This window comes from Sinocyclocheilus grahami, unplaced genomic scaffold (genome assembly GCF_001515645.1).
Source record: "Sinocyclocheilus grahami isolate Dianchi unplaced genomic scaffold, SAMN03320097.WGS_v1.1 scaffold28.1, whole genome shotgun sequence".
Taxonomy (NCBI): domain Eukaryota; kingdom Metazoa; phylum Chordata; class Actinopteri; order Cypriniformes; family Cyprinidae; genus Sinocyclocheilus; species Sinocyclocheilus grahami.
Window position 1 is genome coordinate 618824 of NW_015505207.1, and position 20138 is coordinate 638961.

At 37.5% G+C, this 20138-nt stretch overlaps 5 protein-coding genes across 8 annotated transcripts in view; 2 read left to right on the forward strand and 3 right to left on the reverse strand.

The window, feature by feature from the left end:
* Positions 1 to 1909: 1909 nt before the first annotated feature.
* On the reverse strand, positions 1910 to 5149 carry LOC107569207 (uncharacterized). Its single transcript, XM_016255232.1, has 2 exons — positions 4893 to 5149; positions 1910 to 3903 (listed from the first exon to the last, which is right to left on the reverse strand). The coding sequence occupies exons 1-2, from the start codon at positions 5068 to 5070 to the stop codon at positions 2558 to 2560; spliced, it is 1524 nt and encodes a 507-aa protein (XP_016110718.1). The 5' UTR covers positions 5071 to 5149; the 3' UTR covers positions 1910 to 2557.
* An 86-nt stretch (positions 5150 to 5235) lies between these two features.
* LOC107569214 (histone deacetylase complex subunit SAP18-like) lies at positions 5236 to 6646 on the forward strand. Its single transcript, XM_016255245.1, has 4 exons — positions 5236 to 5387; positions 5771 to 5880; positions 5956 to 6078; positions 6158 to 6646. Exons 1-4 carry the CDS (start codon positions 5316 to 5318, stop codon positions 6312 to 6314), a joined length of 462 nt encoding a protein of 153 aa, XP_016110731.1. The 5' UTR covers positions 5236 to 5315; the 3' UTR covers positions 6315 to 6646.
* Positions 6647 to 6807: 161 nt separating this feature from the next.
* ska3 (spindle and kinetochore associated complex subunit 3) lies at positions 6808 to 10411 on the reverse strand. Of its 2 annotated transcripts, none has more exons than XM_016255256.1 (10): positions 10305 to 10411; positions 9859 to 9993; positions 9703 to 9764; positions 9451 to 9622; positions 8855 to 9278; positions 8204 to 8283; positions 7797 to 7987; positions 7451 to 7642; positions 7129 to 7332; positions 6808 to 7019 (listed from the first exon to the last, which is right to left on the reverse strand). In XM_016255256.1, exons 1-10 carry the CDS (start codon positions 10381 to 10383, stop codon positions 6996 to 6998), a joined length of 1563 nt encoding a protein of 520 aa, XP_016110742.1. In that variant the 5' UTR covers positions 10384 to 10411; the 3' UTR covers positions 6808 to 6995. The 2 variants fall into 2 exon arrangements, with proteins under 2 accessions (XP_016110742.1, XP_016110749.1); XM_016255263.1 differs by having other exon boundaries at positions 10255 to 10340.
* An 818-nt stretch (positions 10412 to 11229) lies between these two features.
* On the reverse strand, positions 11230 to 16057 carry LOC107569239 (potassium/sodium hyperpolarization-activated cyclic nucleotide-gated channel 1-like). 2 transcript variants are annotated; one of them, XM_016255281.1, is made up of 11 exons: positions 15739 to 16057; positions 15282 to 15468; positions 15101 to 15205; positions 14873 to 15010; positions 14577 to 14738; positions 13839 to 13932; positions 13597 to 13724; positions 13344 to 13490; positions 12985 to 13222; positions 12465 to 12638; positions 11230 to 12009 (listed from the first exon to the last, which is right to left on the reverse strand). In XM_016255281.1, exons 1-10 carry the CDS (start codon positions 15918 to 15920, stop codon positions 12469 to 12471), a joined length of 1551 nt encoding a protein of 516 aa, XP_016110767.1. In that variant the 5' UTR covers positions 15921 to 16057; the 3' UTR covers positions 11230 to 12009; positions 12465 to 12468. The 2 variants fall into 2 exon arrangements, with proteins under 2 accessions (XP_016110767.1, XP_016110760.1); XM_016255274.1 differs by having other exon boundaries at positions 11230 to 12080.
* A 2529-nt stretch (positions 16058 to 18586) lies between these two features.
* Positions 18587 to 20138, forward strand: part of LOC107569254 (cytochrome c oxidase copper chaperone-like) — a 4896-nt gene continuing 3344 nt past the window's right edge. The window contains exons 1-2 of one of the 2 annotated variants that reach the window (XM_016255293.1): positions 18587 to 18775; positions 19040 to 19177. In XM_016255293.1, coding sequence (XP_016110779.1) covers positions 19059 to 19177 — 119 coding nt within the window. In that variant the 5' untranslated portion in view covers positions 18587 to 18775; positions 19040 to 19058. The other variant, XM_016255300.1, reaches the window with a different exon arrangement.

Sequence of the window (20138 nt, forward strand, 5' to 3'; positions counted from 1 at the left end):
GTCTTCAAATACCAAATGTTTCACAACATTTATTTTTATTTCTTTTCTTCTGGTAAAACAAAGAAGAAAGGACTTTTAGAACAAACATATTTCTGGAATGTGGGTGCTCAATACTGGAAATGCATTGCTCAGTCTAGAACAAATATAGTATAATTGCCATTACTGTCAAGGCTTCCAACACAATACTTTCCATGCCTTCCATTCCCCACATAACAGCAGCAATACACTCTAGCTCCGCTTCAAACACTAATCCAAGTACCCTTCGGAGATCAACCATGAGAAAAGTAAACATTTAATAGATTCATATTCAATAACAAGCTTTTAATGATGCTACATCTGCAGTTAGACTGTACAGGTGACCACAAACACACTGCTGCAATAACCCACAAACAACCAGCATAAACATTCAGAGACACAGCTTCTGCAATGTTCCACATTAAAGTTAAATGTCAAAAGCCATTTTATAAATGTTTTCCTTCATTTCAAGACACTGAATGGTGTGGTATCCAACTTCAGCTACCATTAACTCCATCGGCACAATATGAAATGGATGAGTGATTCCAAACATTTTCTATTGATTTTTTTACCTTTATTTCTAACTAGAGAATATTATTTGTCAAATCATTACAATTTCACACTTTTGCTTAATTATTTCTCAGAGCTAGTGATGGGGTCTGATTGTCCTTTTCAGTTCCCCTGTTCTGAACAAATGATTATGTATGGAAACTGGAAGCCATTTAATTTTTATAGCATGATCCATAAAATAAATCATGCAAGTTTACTGTTGAAAATTGAGTTCTTGCACTTTATCCACGTTTTCATATGTACATACATAAGCAAAATATAAACAAATTCTTAGAGCATATTGTTAAAATAAACACAGTAAACATCAACACAAAAATACCTTTATTGTAAGCTTTCCTATTATTGAGTTTTGTCACTGTCTTCCTTGCAAAGTAGAAATTATGAAATCATTTAAACACAACAAAATCACACTGACATTATATTAATTATATTAATGTAGCCCCACTGTTGTTGCTTAATTTCAGAATTTTATCATCAACCTAAATATTTTTTGACAACAAAGCAGACAAAAACAACAAATGCAAGTATGAATACAGATCTCACCACATGTCATCGCACATTTTACGAGAAAAAAACACGATAATTTTGTGGGTGGAGTGAATTATTCCGTTTCAAAACAGTCAATGTGTAATGTAATCGGCCTGTTATAGTACATAACTTAAGTATTGCTACTAAAACATCAGACTGCGCGAGATAAATAAACAAAAACCTAGGGGAGGTATAGTTTGTTAGGCACGAGTGAAAATACAACATTGCGTGCAGCTCGTGGAAACTTCTATTTTATCACCACCTCAGCCGATGCGAAATTTCACGAGATTTGAACATAACTGTAATGTAGTCAGGTGTTTATACCAGTCAAAGCTAAGATATTTGTTATGGTGAGTTTCGGTAAAGATTCCGTTTTATCGTCCGTCTTCCATACCAGCTGTAAAAACGGAATAACCAAAAAGGTTTTACGTACATAATCTCACATTATTCTCATCAGATTTACAAACAGTAAATATTCAAAATGCTTTTAAAGGCACAAAGTAACTTTTAAGGCGGAATAAAGTTGCAGGGCCTAGAGCTTGCAGCGCTTTGCGGGGCAGGAGCGAGAGGAACGCAGATCCGTGGAGCAAGTCCGCATTCCAGCGCAGGGAGAATGCGCTCACTCCTATCTCGCTTTAAATGACAAATACAACTTCCTTCCCACACTTACAAAGGATTTGCGAGCGTAAATCGAATATAGAAATCCATAAAAACTACTAACGCCCAGCGTTAAAAAAAAAAAAAAAAAAAAGCATGTTTTTGTAATCAGCATTGAAGTGAAATCGCTGGCTCCACTGGTCAAAATTCAGAGTGAATATATCATGCTATATGTTACTAAATGTTGATTTAACACAACAATGAATATTGCACATAGCAATGCAAATAACTAAGCTGTAATTTTGTGAGACTTACACGGTAGAGTGACAAGGCAACATCAGAAGTAAAGAACAAAGTACTGCTGGGTTAATGTAAAAATATAGTGTATATCTATATAGAACAAAAAAAATGGTATAGGCATCACAAGGACAAAGGCACTGGAACTTAAGGGCAGCTAATGTCAAAATACAACCGTCTCCGACTGAGATGCTTTCTTTAGTGCCTTGAATATTTTAAATTCTCAGCATACACTCTTCACTCTCGACAATACTAAATTAAAGTTAAACTATGGATGTAATGTCTCTATCAAACTGAAGCATCAACAAAGTCAGCCTAGAAACTAAGGAAGTTCCTTATGTAAAAACACTAGAGAGGAGATTGTCCAGTGAACCGTGCCTGATGAATATGTTTGGTATAAACTAGTCCTTAGGTTGCATAAATGTTCTAAGAAAGGTTAAGATCCTCTTTTAACAAAAAGTATTCCGCTAAAATAGGGAAACAATAAAGGTGCATTCAGCCAATGTACAAATAAAAGTCGCTTTCGCAAAAGTGTGGCAAATATGAGCACTCATTCCAGGGGTGCAGCAGAAATACACAGGTTATTCAAGGCACAAGCAACCTGCACTATCTTATCAAAAGTGCTCACATTGGAAGTGTGGTCTACGACCGTAAAGGGACTCTCCACTGGTCCGGTCAACATAGAGTATCTCCTCTTGACCATGTCTATTACCTTTCCAACATGCCTGTGAACATTCACTTTATCTGAAAGTGTGCCAACCAGTGAGAAATTTTCTCCATCCTGCAAACTCTGGCAATTTTCATAGTAATTTCTACTAGTGATTTTGAGTTCGGCTTTGCGAGCCCCCACCAAGTCCTTAATGTCAAAGTCATGCTCAGCCAACACAACATCACCGGGCAGTAGCTTACAAAGGAGGCCTGAACTCTCAACAAGATTTTTGTCACTGACGTGACCCGGTGATCCCCTCGAGGCAAACATGACCACACCTTGAGGAGCAACACCTATCACATATTTAAGCTCATTCACCGTGGCATGAGCTGGCACAGTCAATGCTGTAGATGCAACCTCTTGATTCACATCCACACTGAGAGCTTTTTCCAGAGACACTCTAAAGCAGTCAATGATCACTGCACAGTCTGGGTACGTGCAACGCAGAGCTGCAGGAAGGTTTTTTCTGAGCTCTGCTCTGGATGGCCAAAAAACAGCAGTGGGCACGAGGGTGGTAAACATTATGTTAATAATCCGATGGACAATCCTGGTCACAGTGGCAACCTTGACCCCAAAACGATAGGCCAAGTCTTGGTTCTTAAGATCAAGCCTGAGTCGCATTAACGTCAAGAGCAGTTGCTGGAATTTTGAAAGTTTTGCATTTTTGTCTCCTTTCATATGTGGCATGAGAAGCAACATAACAGTCTCAAACACAAAGTAGTTTGGCAGTCCCGTATAGAAGCGAACCTTTTCTGGATCATTTCTGAATGACGCCTCAGTGAGAGACATCTTTTCTATCGATTCCCTCAGCTCCATGTTCTCTTTCTTAAGAGCCCCAAGACTGGACTGAAAGTCAGGGGGAATGTTTTTGACTGGGCTTCCCATTTGGTTTACACTTGTCAGTGAGATTTCTTCTTTTACATCATCTTCAGTCTTATCCTCTTCATCACAGCTGCTTAATGAAGAAGAAACACTTTCTGGCTCTTCTTGACTTCTAGTCTGGCCATGGTCCTCCAAAAAACGTCCTTGTCCTTGCAGGAAGAGCAAAGCATTGGCTGCCTCCACTTGTGCCTCTTGTTTATCATACATTTCACAGGCCCTTGCTTCCTTCATATTTGGTGACAGTGGCGCTGAAGTGAAAACAGAAGGAACATAGTCTGGGGATCTAGGATTTTTCACTTGTTTTCCTGTAAACAGAACAAGAATACATTTATTTCTAAATTATACAGGCCTATCCAAAAAGTAACAGAAAAAAATTGTCACACATCATTTTTACTGTCAAAAACATGCACGAAAATACAGAGCAATCAGGTACGATGAAGTATATCTTTGATATATATATATAGATAGTGTATAAATATATAAAGGGCTGTGTATTCTGTAGTTGCTTGTAAGAGTATTTCCGGACATGATTGCTTATATATATTTATATAAGTAATCATTTCCGGAAATACTCCTAAAGGCACAGCCAATACACAGCCCTTTATATATTCATATATATATAGTCATCTAGTGGTTACTTCATGGTATTACATATGATTTTCTTTATTTCTTCCACCAGGTAACACCAATCTGCTATCCATGTATTGGATTTTAAACACCTTTGCTCAATTTCAACTTAAATTCTGTATTAATTGAAAAGAATATAATTTTTATATAGACATAAACAGTGCATAATTTACATTTACATTACATTTAGCAGACATTTTTATCCAAAGCTACTTACAAATACTGAATAGTGAATACTGTCAAGTACCAATAAATCCCATCAAAATACAAAATATTAAAGAATAAATATTATTGAAACAAATTCTTTAGTATATTCATTTAATTAAAAATGTTATGTTTGTCTTAGTTCTGTTTTGACCGCAGAGGTGTGACCCCTAAGTGTGCAAAACCAAAAAAATTAACTTACAGCCAAATAAGCATTGTGCAATTTTACATTTAACCCAAACCCCAAAGTGTATAATAACGATGAAGTTAAAATGAAGAGGAAACGCTTTCTGGCTTTCGGCCCCGTTATGGTACATCAGAAAGGAGCGTTACATACATCAAAAAAATGTTCCCCCACTCTACTAGAGATATATACATTCAACCCAGAGATGAGCATTGCTTTTAAAAGATTCCTGCTAAAACCAAGCCCATGCAATACCCATGACATCTGATTTACACATACCCGAAATGAAGTGAGTGCTGCAGAGTCTACTGCCCTCGTTTGGCACCCACCCTTCACGATTCACAGCAGCGATCCAGCGCTGCTTCCGCTCCGGGTCGCGAGGAAACCTGTAGAAGGATAATGAGGTCCCAGGAGTCCTCCTGTTCCGACAACCGGCCACTACGCACGTGTGAACCATATTAACGCCACCAAATTTGTGGACGTATTTCTTTTTCTTCCCTAGTAATATTTACAATCTGACTCCCAAAATGGCGGCGGGGGTAGCGTAGGCGACGCGGGTGTGTCGTCATTTGACTGGCCATCATCGGTTGGCTGTGATTGGCGCGCTTCAGTGGTGATATCATCTCACCGCGCCGCGATCACTCATTAACAGGCTTTGTGAACAGCGATTCATCACTTGTTTTCTAACAATATTGGATTAAAATGGCTGTAGAATCAAGGGTCACACAAGAGGAAATCAAAAAAGAGCCAGAAAAGCCAGTGGACAGAGAGAAGGTTTGTTTTTCGTTACTTTTGTCCTTCATTTGCTTAAATAGTCGTGCACAAACGACGCGTCTTGCAATGCTAAGCTAATTTGCAACTGTAACTAGTAAAAATTTAAGTATACTGCTTATTATACTACAATTATATGGTAATAAAATGTTTAGTTGCAACATAGAATACAAATCGTAAATTATTAATGTAAGTTTGCAGCATATAATAAAAATATAAAAAACGTCTAGTGTAGAACATATTAATCTAAATCTCTGATAACGTTATATAGAGGACGCATACAGCGCACGCATTTCACATTCTCCGCAATATCAATATTGAAGACGTGTACATATTCGCCTGTGTTTCGAGGGAGACTGTTATTAAATTCTGCATGTTTCCCACAGACATGCCCTCTTCTTCTCAGAGTGTTCACCACCAACAATGGAAGGCATCATCGCATGGACGAGTTTGCCCGGGGGAATGTACCATCTAGCGAGCTTCAGATTTATACCTGGTAGGTATAAACTTTGCATTGAATTAAAGATGAAATAAACTGTATGATCCTGAATTGTATCTGCATTGGTTACAGGATGGATGCTACTTTGAAGGAACTGACAAGCCTGGTGAAGGAAGTTTATCCGGAAGCTCGAAAGAAAGGCACACATTTTGGGTTTGCAATAGTATACCCAGACCCTAAACGACAAATCTACAGGTAATCTATACAGAAGGCTTTTTGTTCTAGCTTGATCAGTTTCGATTTGTTTTGAATAACCCATCTGGTTTTGTTGTAGGGTTAAAGAGATTGGCAATACGGTTTCGGGATGCAAAGGTGCAGATGACTCCATGACGCTTCAGTCTCAACGCTTTCAGATCGGAGATTACCTTGACATAGCAATCACTCCGCCTAACCGTGCACCACCTCTCCTGGGACGCATGAGACCTTACTAAAACGAGACTTGCCTGTATTTAAACAGATAAGGTGAATGTTTGTCTGGAAATCTGCTTTCCTGTAGAGTTTAGTTCAAACCCTGCCTGTGTTTTTCAGGCAAACCTCAATTAGGTTTGATTAGCTGGTTCGATGTTTAAGGCAGAACTAATCTCTGCAGGAAGGTTGATCTCCAGCAGCAAGATAGGGCATATCTTGAGGATTGGAGGTTATATAGATATTCTTTTTCATATATTTTGTTCTTCATGGGGGTTTTATACCAGGTCTACCTTTTTTGTTTTAGTCCTGTTACCATGATTCCCATAAAATGTTGAATAAATTTTTTTTTTAAGTATCTTGTCTCGTGTAAACATTTATAAACTGACTTTTTGACTTAAAAGAATCCAGTCCACATATATATATATATATATATATTAATTTAGTCATCTTAATTTAGTCTCAATTTTTCAAAATCATTTGTGTAATCAGTACCATTTGCATAACCATCAATGGCATTGTTTTATTAATTCTCTTTATCAAGTATTATTTTCAAATGGTTTAAAATGTCCTTAAAAGTGTTTGCTCTTACAATCAAATATAATTCAATAGAATCACTTTATGACCACAATCTGCTGTTCTCCTCTTGGTTCCACTTTTTGAAAGCCAGGCTTCATGGTCATCAGCTCAGATTCAGTAGTAAGTGCTTAAGACTTGCACTGAGCCACAAGCTAAAAGAGGAGAAATATATACATTTTTAACAACCATATTATTTTCTTTCTTTGGCATAAGTCAATATTTGCAATATTGCCATTTCAGCATTACAAGGTAGTGACTCACTTTTAAAATATCCTGAGTGACTGAACTTATATCGGGCATCTCTGGTGTGCATGGCTCTGCAGCGAACTTCATTCTGACTTTTGGCGTTGCAAGGCACCAATCCTGGTTGGAGCCGTTTTCATGCATTGGGATAGGGGTCTGCTTCAGGTCTAACACGTGATCTGCCCCCATCTTCATCCCAGAAGCATCACTAGATGCATTTTTCTATTCAGAGTTAAAGGAAGTGCATCTCAATAAATGAAACTATACACCAAAGGTTTAGCATCAAATCTAGGGTATAATACAATTTGAATGATTAAAAGATCAAAATATGATTACTTACGAAAGCAAGAGAACTCCCAAAAAGGGACTGCAGAGACGGCATCTCAGGTATGGCCTCATCCTCATAACGTAGCAGTTTTGGCATCTCTGGAGCATCAAATGAAGGAGCTCTGTTTGTGTTTGAGAGATCCGCTAGGGGAAAGCTGCCCTCCTGTGATGCCCTGTGTCTATCGCTTTCTTCCTGCCTGTCGTCCTTTGAAACGGTAATTGCAGTAAATGAGAGAAACCATTACACATTTTAAATGCTATTATATGTGATTATGGTTTAATGTAATACTAGTCATGTCTATTGTGGTAGATTTTTACATGTTAGTAACTAAAGTAATGAGTTAAGGAGCGCATCATACCTTTTTTATAAGCTTGCTGACAAAAGGAGTTTCAAATGCAGGGAGCTCTGGTGTAGAAGGGCAGTTATTAGGGCGAGGAGGAGAATCAAGGTCATTCTTTACTTTCAGTGGTGGAGAGGATGGGACGCGGTGTTTCTCAATCTTAAATCCTGGGGTGCAAAACACAGGAGGCTCTGGGGATTCCAGACTCTCTGGAATATTTAAACAACAATGCAAATCAAAAAAGGGAAGCTTGGAGAGAAAAAAAACAATAATGCATTTTTTGTAACACATTAACGCACAAATGTAATGACACATTCAGGGTTACAGGAATTAAATGTTACACTGTTAAGAAACAATTATTTAAAACTCCAAACAGGTTGATAACTATTCATAATATTAAGAAAACAACTGACGATATTATTTACCGTTGGCAACACCTTTGTTAGGCCCAGAAGACAAAGTGGGGAAAACATGAGAGGGTTTCTGACCATTCTCTGTTCTTTCACTGTGAAAGACCAACACACATATTATGTGCTAAATATACATACATACATTAAAAATAAAAATTAATCAGCAAGCATGCATTAAATTGACAGTAAAACATTTATAATGTTACAAAAGTTCTGAAGAATAAATGTTTCTTGAGCACCAAAACAGTATATTAGAATGATTTCTGAAGGATCATGTGACACTGTAGACCAGAATAATGCATGCTGAAAATTCAGCTTGGCCATAAACAGGAATAAATTAAATTCAACTAAATTCACAACATTACTGTTTTTGCTGTATCTTTGATCAAATAAATGCAGTCTTGGTGAGTGTAGAAGTCTTTTCATGTGGAGATCTGTTAGATTACATTTCAAATAATATAACTTCACTTTCAAAAATAAGTGCAGAATGTCAGTAGTAAAGTATCTTACTGTTTTGTGTAAGCAGCAGCATTAAATTTAACTTATTAGACCAAATTTTGTTCAAGCATTCAAATATGCCACATGGAAAGTGGCATATTTAGTCTTTTCTGAAGCAAAGCATGCTTGTGATGTGATATTCACACCCAGACATAGTAAGCGGCATACCTGCTGGTCTTTGGTGGTTTCTTGTTGAACAAATCCATGGTAAAGTCATTGTTCCAGCACATGGTGAACTCAGAGATGCCAAAGTCCTCTAGTCGTGGGGTCGGAGCATCCTCCTCCATACGCAGAGAGCACTTGGGCGTCTTTGGCTGCGGTGGATGCATGTTCATGACAAATGGTGGTGGTGACAGAGCCACAGCTGGGACAGGAGCGGCACTGTGGGGCGGCTCTGCTTCACCAAGCACTCTTTGGAACTGGAGTGCAGACAGACCAAAATCGGAGAGCTTTGGGGTCCGCAGCTGGTCAACGGGTGGTTGCATCTTCTCTGGTGTCTCAGGCTGCTGAGCCTCTTCACAAATCCCTTGTCCCATCGCTTCATCTTCATCTGCTGCATCCAACTTTTCTGCATCTTTTGTACCATTCATCTCTAGAATAGTGAGCGAATAAAAAAACATTTCCACTGAAATAAGCATCAATCTTAGCAAAGCCTAAACTTAAAATAAACAAAGTCTATTTTAATCTTCAATTAGAGACAATAAATACAAAAGCCAAGCAGAAGCAGCAGGATGTTAACATTCCCAGATGTAATAAAAATTTACCTGCATTTCCCTGTCTTGCTGTTCGTGGTCTGTAGCCATACTTCTCATAGTGTTTCTTCAGCCTGTCAATGTCTTCTGTGGTTCTCTGCTTCAGCACCAAGCATCTTCTTACAAAGTTCCTCAGTTCAGTACTTGCTGCATCATGTGTAGCCACCTGATTTTGAACTTCCCGCTGCACATGACTTTGTGTTAAATGAAGCCCATATTTAAAAATAAAGTGAAATCATGAACCATAACTAAACATACACATACCTTCAATGCTCTGACTTCAGAGTGCAGCTGGTACAGAGCTTGAGCCCCATTCTCTTCATCCTCTGAATAACACAGATCACATACACCAGTCAAGAGATGCATACTTATGACCTGATCATTTTATTAGCAACTTTAAAATATTTCCTGGCAACTTACCATCGTCGTCTTGAGGGTTCTGACTTGCGTGAAGGAGATTGTTGCTTTCAGTCTCCAGATAAACAGTCAGTTTCCGCAGCTTTGCAAAGAAACGCTCTGAAGGATTCATTCTCAACGTCCCTCCTGTTTCACAAGCTGAAATGACAGTAAGTAATTAGTAATAATAAGAAAGTCTAATATTATATTATTACATATGATATTACCATAATAATATACAAGCATAGTACTTGTAATCCTTCTTTTCTACAGCCATATAAACAAGCAACTGTAACTGTTTCGGACTGTCCAGCTTAACGTATATGGAAAGTGTACAATAACAAGTAAATTATCACAATAACAAAAACGATAAAGATACTGTCTTGAGCACATTCAGTTCAGCATAAAATCGCATAATACCTTAACAAAGTTACTGTGGTTTTATAAATAGAACTCAGACAACGACATACAAATATCGCTGAACTCTTCTTTCAAATTTCGCGGCACATCCGGGTTCGTTTTGTCTGACTCGCTAGACTTGACGCACATCCAAACACCGTTTGGCTCATTACTGCCACTTGTCGTTCTGTGCAGTCATTTCGTGCTCGGTGGTTTTCCAGTCCTTGACTGTACTAATTTTCGAAGCAGTTAACATTTATGTCTTGCAAGATTCCGAAAGAAGAATTGGTTTCAGCATATATCTTTATTTCTTTATTTTGCCCTTGTGTTTAACAGATCTCTGTGTTTAGTGACACCCTTAGAATCTGTCTAAAACCATTTTGAAAATATTACCCAAATACAAACAATTAAGTTAGGCTACGTTTCCTTCTGATTTTATTAACCAAATGAAATAAAACTTGAATAATAAATACAAAAGTTAAAAAAGATAGAGTTCAAATTAAAGGACTGAACATTAAAAACTCGTTTTATTTTTATTAATGTATGTTTTATATGTCCATGACAGAGTAGAGACAGTGTTTAAGTTTCCCTAAACTTTGACTGGCCTATTTGTTTCTCTAAATCTGCAAGAGCATCTTATCAACATATGTGACTAATGAAACTTTCTCTTTGAAGGCCTACAGAGAATGGGAATAACTCATTTCCGAATCTGAATTAACTCATGAACAGCTAAGAGGAAACACTGTTATCAAACTCCTGTCACTGTTGATTTACACTGATTTACAGCATAGGCCTAAATTTAAACATGGTCACATATTACCCTTGAAAATAAAGAAGAACAGTGCATTTTTTTGTATTGAGAGGGGAAAAAAACGTTGCGTGATCTTCACAAAAAGTTTTCAGAAGAAAAAACAAGAACAAACTTCACTGTTTATTCAGGAATATTTTTATTAACATCTTTTTAAAATGTGACTTTTATAAACATTAGACTTTTTTAAAACAGAGCTACAATTATCTCTACAGCCTATGGCTCATTTTATGAAACAGCTAATTTTACCTTTTCCCCCCAAAATAAATTATGGTGAGTTTTTCCTAGGCTCCGACAGAATTTGTACATCCTCTGTGCTGATTTCTGGAAATAATCGGCTGACTTTTGTGGGACATATTTAACGTAAAATTGAATTTGAAAGCACTAACATATTGGCCAAAACATTAAACATATTTTCTGTTTTAAACAAGGCTTCTCTGATATATACCTACAGTGAAGACCTGGTCAGATCAAATTAATGCCCTCTACAGGAAAATGAAGGCCACCAGTGGGTGCTGTTCTGGATACTTCAGAGGAAGACACTAAGAGGCAGACCCTGGAGGTGCAGACAAGCAGAAACCTACTAGAGAAGCAAGTGGCAGAGGTCCTAACAACATGACATTGTGACTGGTTATGCTTATCTTTGAGCTGTGCATCCTCCTGTGGGCATAGTAGCTGCCTTCCGTAGTATAGCAGCGGAGGCCAGGAGGGAGTAGATGAGCTGGAGAAGGTGGCCTACAAACAGTCTAAAATCATCCTATCAGTATTCTCAGAGGAATCCCATTCCAATGCGTTTGCCTTATAATAAGTCATACCTTATTTGCTATACAAAGTCCATTTTCCGACAGCTTGTTATACACTGTAGAAAAGGGAATACTTAAGCCCACATCTACCAGCTGGAACAGAATATTCCAAAACCACATCTGGAAATATACGCCAATATAGAGGAAGATCCAAGTAAAGCAAAGCTGGCAAATCAAAAGCAGGAAAAGTGCATGCTTAGGAAGCTGCAGGAGGGGCTTGATGCAAGTGTAGCCATCTACCAATTAAAATAGAGATGCAAAATCGAGATCAAAATGATTTGACAAGGAGCACTTGCATCCTTAATTATCCTTATTATGTAGCGTGTTATATTTTTAAAAATGATTTTTTCCTATCTTACCTAACATAACTTTTAAAGTGTATATAATAAACACTACCATTCAAAAGTTTGGGGTAAATGTATACATTTATAATTCAAAAGTACTAGTATATAACTAGCTAGTAAAGAAGAAAATATTTAGAATGTAACAAAATCTCTATTTTAAAAAAAAGGCTGTCCTTCATTAAAGAATCTTGAAAAGATATATCATGGTTTCCAGTAAAACTGTTAAATCAACTAAGTTGTGCTCCAAACTGTGTCATGGATAGAACTAAAACTTACTTTCTCAACATAACAAAATGTCTTTATCCTGTTGAAATGTCTCCAGGTCCCTCCTGATGTCTGGATAGTCCTTCAGAACAGAATGAAAAGAGTCCACCGACAAGGAAAAAAGCTGACAGACAGTCAGAGCTTGTACTGTGGCCAAACGCCTTCCTTTTGATAGAAGACATGACTCTGGAAAAGGGAAGGAAAGACATTATTTAAAGGGATAGTTCACCCAAAAATGAAAATTCTGTCAGCCATTGACTTGATTTGTATCTTTCCATACTGTGGAAGTCAATGGCTACCGTCAAATGATGCGTTTCACATATTCTTCAAAATATCTTCTTTTGTGTTCAACAGAAGAAAGAAACTCAAACAGGTTTGAAACAACTTGAGGGTGAGTAAATAATGACAGAATTTGTGGGTGAACTATCCCTTTAACACAGCTTACTAATAAATTGTATTACACACAACACAGGCTACTGCACATAGTCTAAACAGACACTGCATTGACAAAGCAACGTGACTCGAGTCAAACCTCCAAAGCAGTCTCCATCACACAGTTCCCTCTGGAAAAACTCATTCTCCACAAGGACCTGCCCATGCTCGATGAAGAACAAGCGGTCACCAGGAGTGTTCTGGCGGATGATGATGTCACCCTCCTGATACACCTCATACTGCAGCTCCAGAAGAACGGCATTGATGAAGTTTATATCACAGTTCCGGAAAAAGGGAACTTTTCTCACATGGGTCGAGCACATGGTCATCAGAATTTCCTAACAAATCCATCCGAACAATAAATAAACTATAAAAATACTGCATTACTGTTAAAAACAAGAGCCAAACATATTTTAAATAATAGTTTCTGTGACTATCTATTCCAACAGTGAGCAGTACCTCTCTGAGAGATGAAGACACCCACTTCAGGACATCCTTCTCATCATACCATTTTCCTGCGTAACGAGCCTGAAAGAATTCGTTGATGCGCATACGAAGGGCTTTGGGAAGCTTCAGGAAAGTCATATAATCTTCCATATGATTCATCTATGTAAAAACAAACACACAAGGGAACAGAAAACAGAAAATGTGAATGACACCCCCCAAAAAAATCGAATATGCTGTTTTAGCAATTTATTTGTTTTCCTTGCACCTTGTTCTTGTACGCTCTTGCTGTTATGTCCACATCAGTCATCATTGCAGCAGTGTTGGCGACCATCACTGTGTACATTAGGGCTCCAGACACAATGCTAGTCATGACAATCCAAAGCTCAACCTCATCTAAAAAAAAAAAAAAAAATCAGGTATTAAAAGAAGTATCATTTGTGCATTGTGATTGTTGTGGTATAAAATTAACATTTGGCTAAATCAGCTGATCAAAAGTATACTCCTTGCTTGTGGGTGTTTCAGAGGAACCGTATGATATTGCAGTCATATGAGAGAGGGCCCGAAAGACTCCAAAAGAGTACTTCTCTCCCACTGTGGCATTCTGACAAATTACATAAGACAAAGCATTGACATTAATACTATATTTTATACATTAAAACCATAAAACAACAAATATTACACACTTTCTGTAATACAGTCTCAGAAAAAAGGCACAAAAGTTGTCAATAGGGCACTACATTTTGAAAAGGTACACTTTGTATTTTATTGACCCCTAAGGGTGCATATTGCTACCTTAAAGGTACATACAGGTGCATCTCAATAAATTAGAATGTCGTGGAAAAGTTCATTTATTTCAGTAATTCAACTCAAACATATATGGTACATAGGAGTACATTTTGGACCTTTTTTCTAAAAGTGTAATTAATTCTAATAGGTTAAACGTAGTATCACAGAGAAGACTCAGTTATTAATAGGACTGAAAATGACCTAAGAGGATTTCAGTATTATTAATGCTGTAATATTGTTACAATGCTCAGCTTCAGAATAATATATAGGTAAGATGTCAGACTACCTTCTAGAGCATATCTAATATATATATATATATATAAACTATTAAAGTTTTCATGGCTGTATAAAATATTATTCATTTCCATTATATTTACAGGCCTTGCAAGTACAGTTTTCAAATTTAATGACATAAATGTGGTAATGCTGTTTATGTGAATATGCTGCTCACACACTTACCATTAGATTCTCTCTTCTAACCCAGCAGTCTGAGGGAAACTCCTCAAGCATAGGCACAAAATATTGAATACAGCCATTCCAGTGGCACAGCAGGAAAATCATCATAAATAACGACAAGATTCTTAGGAACACCCTCATCACCTCCAAGTTGGCATTTGAAACCTATTTGGGCAGAGATTCAATATAAAAATCAAAAGCATTATTCCAAGAATTTTTTTGAATGATGACAAAACTGATAGTCAGTGTTGTCTCATTAAGATAAGGACAGTTTCACGTTCAAGCAATTCATTACTTACTCTCTCCACCTCATTAATAAACCTAACAAGCCTTGACACACGCAACAGGCGGACAAGACTGAGGATTCTCACAAACATCAAGATGCGCATCATTTTGCTGGCTCTGGATGAGGGAGAGTCACCATGGTATTGTAGGTCCTATCATGACAATGGCACAAAACATTTTTTCCATTTGGAGCTTTGTAATTTCAATACAGCCACAAGATTTTGCAGAAAAAGGCACATTACCGCAATAAGTAGTATGTAACCAACTGGGAATGCTGCCACCATATCAGGTATAAACCAGCTTTTTAAATACTGTTGTCGAATGCTTTTCAAATCCAGAATGGCTCCCTGTGTAACATACAGAAAGATTCATTGCAGAAGTTTAAGCAATGTGATATTTGTGATGTCTAGAGCTAATCCTTACCTCACTGTCGTCATTAATGATCCCCATGCGAAAGTTAAGCCCCACGTCAATCAGGAAGAGAGTGTCCGAGAACACATTAAAACCCTCCCAACCTACTCCACTGTTGCCATCTAGAAAGGCAATCTCCATTGGAATGCCAATTAGATTGAGAAATGTTATGGCCACCATACACATGATGTAATGACTCCTGCATAAATAAGGACATGAGTTGGACAAATTTTTAAAAGATGGCATTTCTGCATCACAGTCCTTTTCAAAATGCATTAGTATTTTTCTATTTTATTTCATAACATATTTAAAAAAAAAAAAAAATTAAACTTTTTTCAGTTACTATTGTATTATATTTCTATTTCTATTTTTTATTTTATTTTGTTTATTATTTTAATTAAAAGGTATAAAATAAGGTAAAATGTTTTTTTTATCTACTAAATAAAAACACCAAGACAGATTACAGTACCTTAAACGACTGAAGGGATGGATGACCAACACACCTCCCTCTTTCTGTCTAACGCACTCCTTCTCCACAGCCACTTCACTGCCGTAGACGTGCAGCGAGCGTCTGTTCAGCTGCGGCAGCAGTAGGTTTTTCCACTCGCTCAAACGGAAGCGGCTGTGATTCTCAGGTATGAGACGCTGCATTTCCAGGCCCTGACTAAGCACTGTGATCACCGAAGCACCTCTAACATCTCTCACCGTGCCTCTCTGACAACTTTATTTCTGGACTTTCTTTTATGCTGACCATTTAATCCACTTCTCTTCCTCGTCTTCACGCTCGCTCTCTTGCTTTCTCTCTGTCTCTCTGTCTCTCTCTGTCTCTCTCTCTCTCTCTCTCTCTCTCTCTCTCTCTCTCGCGCGCATATGCACAGCCGCAGAGTAATTTTCCATCACAGTGCTCTGCCTCGGTCCAGAATGGAGAAAGAGATAAGTTCCAGACTTTCCATTCTTTCCCCTCTGTCAAACTAACTATTGTCTCATCAACTATTCAGTATCTCTGCCTCGCGCTCACATCAGCTCAGCTCATCTGGACTGCAGGGCGGTTCTTTGACTTTGACACAAGGTGGTTTTGAATATCACAACCATTGTCATCTGAACTAGACAGATGGTTCTGATAGAACCGGACCCAAGGCTGATAATGGGAGGTGATAGAAGTATTTAGGCTCTTATTGTGCGTAAATGACTGTACTGATATGACAAAGAGATTCTTTCTAATGAACACACAAGATGCTCAGATAATTTTGCTATTTCAGAAAGAGACAGAATACAGGTATATATTTTTGCAGGCAAAGCCGATTTTGGAGAAATCAGAGTTTAACCTATGTTTCTTAGGTGCAGCTGGTGAAACTGGTCTGTGTTTTCATTGTGGATGTGTTTACATCAAAAACCGAACCTGCAGCTTAGCACATCACAACGGTGGAGCTCACTAGATCTCCAGTAAACTGAATACAGTATTGTGTTGCATTGGCAGACTATGTTTATGAGAGTCACAATAGAGTGTTGAATTTCAAAGTGGTATTCAAGTAATGTAACATGTAACTGATCTTATGTTCTCAGAAGGCAACAAACACCTAAATTGCATTCATTCATTCATTGTAATCTACATATCACATTGCATTCAGTTATCAAGTGGGTGACTGAATTCATTAAAACATGACTAGTCACTGGTTTTATTAACACGCTTGTCTGTGAAGCTTCTAGTCTAGTTAAAATACTAAAATGATGCTTCCATGCAACATTTTAATCTGTGAAACTTTAAAATAAAAAAACAAGATCATTATATTTATAATAAAAGGGTATACTTAATCATTATTATATTAATAGCCAAACTAATTACCAATATAATTCATAAAATTGTATATTTAACTATATATATATATATATATATATACTATATTCTCATACCTAACATGACGCTTGAACTGTACACAAGAATAATAAATATACTTTTATATTTATTATATTAATAATTTAACTACTATATATATATACTGTATGTGTGTGTGTGTGTGTGTGTGTGTATGTGTGCGCCTAACACGACACATACATTCTGAAATCATTGTGTTTAAAAATGTATATAAGCACTGCAATGGTTTTCTGATTAATACATTCTTGACAAATTATGTGTAATTAATCGGACACAGCACTTTCTGAATTCATGTATGAGGTACAACACAACAAACAAACAAACAAATATATACTAAAACCCCAGTAGAAATGCCTTGGGGAGTCCATGCTGAGTTGGCATTCTGTGTTGGCCTACAAATTGACGTCATGACTGAAATGTTCTATTTTTGCCGCTCATAGCATGCTGAACGTAGCAGAAAAAGCAGGGAAAGGCACTATAAACATTTATCAAAACAATATTTTGCAATACAAGCTGTTGGCCAGTGTTTGAAAAAAGAATGTGTCAGACATGATGTAAGTTGCACACACAGTGACAGGCACACAAGACAGCATTATTTTAGCTACTTTGGGGTTTGGGTTCTGTTTCAGGTAGACTGGTTATCATTTAGATCTAACCATTATTCCCCTCCTTGTTTAAATTAGTTTTTAATTACAAGTAATTTATGTAATTACATAAGTCTGTCCTCAAAAGCTCACTTATGACAACCATTTTTAAATGTATGGTGATAATCATAGGAAATACTCAATGTAATAACCCTGAAAGCACTTTATTTTCTGTAGAGAGATGTAACTCTGTTACACATCAGAAGCAAGGTCAACATGAAAGCTATTTGTGCCCTTGTTGCACTTGTTTTGGAGATCCACTTATGTGCTGTATATGTGTAGAGTATGGGGTCTAGTATATTTTAAGCAGTTCTTGAAAAAAGCATAGATAGTGCAGTTGTCCTGAATAAACATAGAGTAGATGGATCACACACAGAATTCTCACTTCTAAAAAAAAAAACTATTATCATTAATATCAGAAGTAATCTGTGAAGTATAGTTGTATAGTTATGTGAATTTGCCTGCAAATACCTACTCAGAAAAAACATTGTTCATAATACTCATCTGGTATAAATTGCAAACATATGATTATGTTTGACAATATGATGTTATGAGACAATATGATAACCATTAAAAGTGTAATTTAAATTATATTAAAATATGTATTAAAAATAATATACTGAAATGTTAGCTAATGATAAAAAATATTATGATGATATAAATAATATTAATAACCTAAACTTTTAAATGACTTCTATTCTGTACAAGACTTTTATTGTATTTTATTTTTCGGCATGTTGTTATGACCTGATTTTAGATTGAATCGCGTTTCGTATACCTTTAGCCATTAACCTGTGTGAATGTAAATCATATTTGTAATAAATGGCTGTAGCTTAGTTGTTAATTTTGTTGTTTTTGTTTAAAGGCAAGGCATTGACCCGGAAGCTACGCGACACTTCCGCGGGGTTGTGCTGGTTTTTGACAGCTGCAGGTTCAAGGTTGTGGAATGAAGGACGCACGTGAGCACATCAGTCTCTACATCATATAGAGTGAGTAAATTTGATATTTTATTTTATTTGAGATTACCTGACACCATGATCTGAATATCTTTTACATCCGATAAGATACAGCGAGGTATGGACGGCTGGATTTTAGTATATTAACGAAACGATGAAGAGCAGAGAACATGATGTAACTAACGTTAGTGACATGGTGGCTAGTTTGCTGCACTCTGCTGGCTGTGCAAAATGTAGGCTAATGTTGAAACGGAAGTATAGAGCTGATAAATGTCCCATGCTCTTTTGTTTTCTCAGACAGCGTTTGTAAGTGGAAATGTCGAGCCTGTCAGCAGCCAGTGTGGATACTTCACCAGCAATAGAGGGGGCAGAGCAGAAGAAACCTCTCAAACCATGCTGTGCGTGTCCTGAGACCAAAAAAGCACGAGATGCATGGTGAAGAAACTTTTAGCTATTAGTTAACTTCTGCTTTAAATGGGTCATATGATGCTGCTACAAATAACATTATTTTGTGTATTTGGTGTAATGAAATGTGTTTATGCGGTTTAAAGTAAAAAAAAACACATTATTTTCCACATACTGTACATTATTGTTTCTCCTCTATGCCCCGCCTTTTTGAAACGCGTCGATTTTTACAAAGCTCATCGGTCTGAAAAGCGAGGTGTGCTGTGATTGGCCAGCTATCCAGTGCGTTGTGATTGGCTGAATACCTCAAGCATGTGACGGAAATGTTACGCCCCTCACATACTGTTGATGCCGTGTCCCGGCTTGAGCGAAGAGACATAAACATTAAAACCCATTACAAACGAGGCATTTGTTGCATCCAGTGGGGACATAATTACTGATTATAATGACTTATACTGTGTTTTTACGTTTTTAAGTTGCATTGCATCGCGCCGCGTAAACATAAAACTCTGTCTGCATTTGTGATCAGAGAAATGACAAACAACAAGTGCTACTCTACTGCCCAAAACTCACGTTTGAATCATCAGTGGCAAATCCTTTAAATGAAAACGTAATTACAGACTGAGTGAGAACTGCCAGCATTGTAGTCTAACGTTACTCTCCCAGGATCAGTAAACAGTCCTCCATAAAATGTGCAGCACACATCTGAATATTTGGGTTAAACTGTTCTGGAACAGTGTTGTAAATACAACTTGACCACTGATTTGTAGTCGTGTCCTCTTTTGGAAGACCAAACAAAGTAGTTTCGCTTTCACAACGAAAAACACTGCGGCCTAGCGTGAGAGGAAGCCCCGGCTTAGCGTGAGCTGAGGCCAGGCTAGAGTGAGCTGAGGCGGCGGGGTCGAGAACGGCGCGCCCGGCGGATCCAACGAAGGAGCAGCAACCACATGTGACGACCCCGGGCTGGACTCCGCTTCGTCCACGGTGAAAG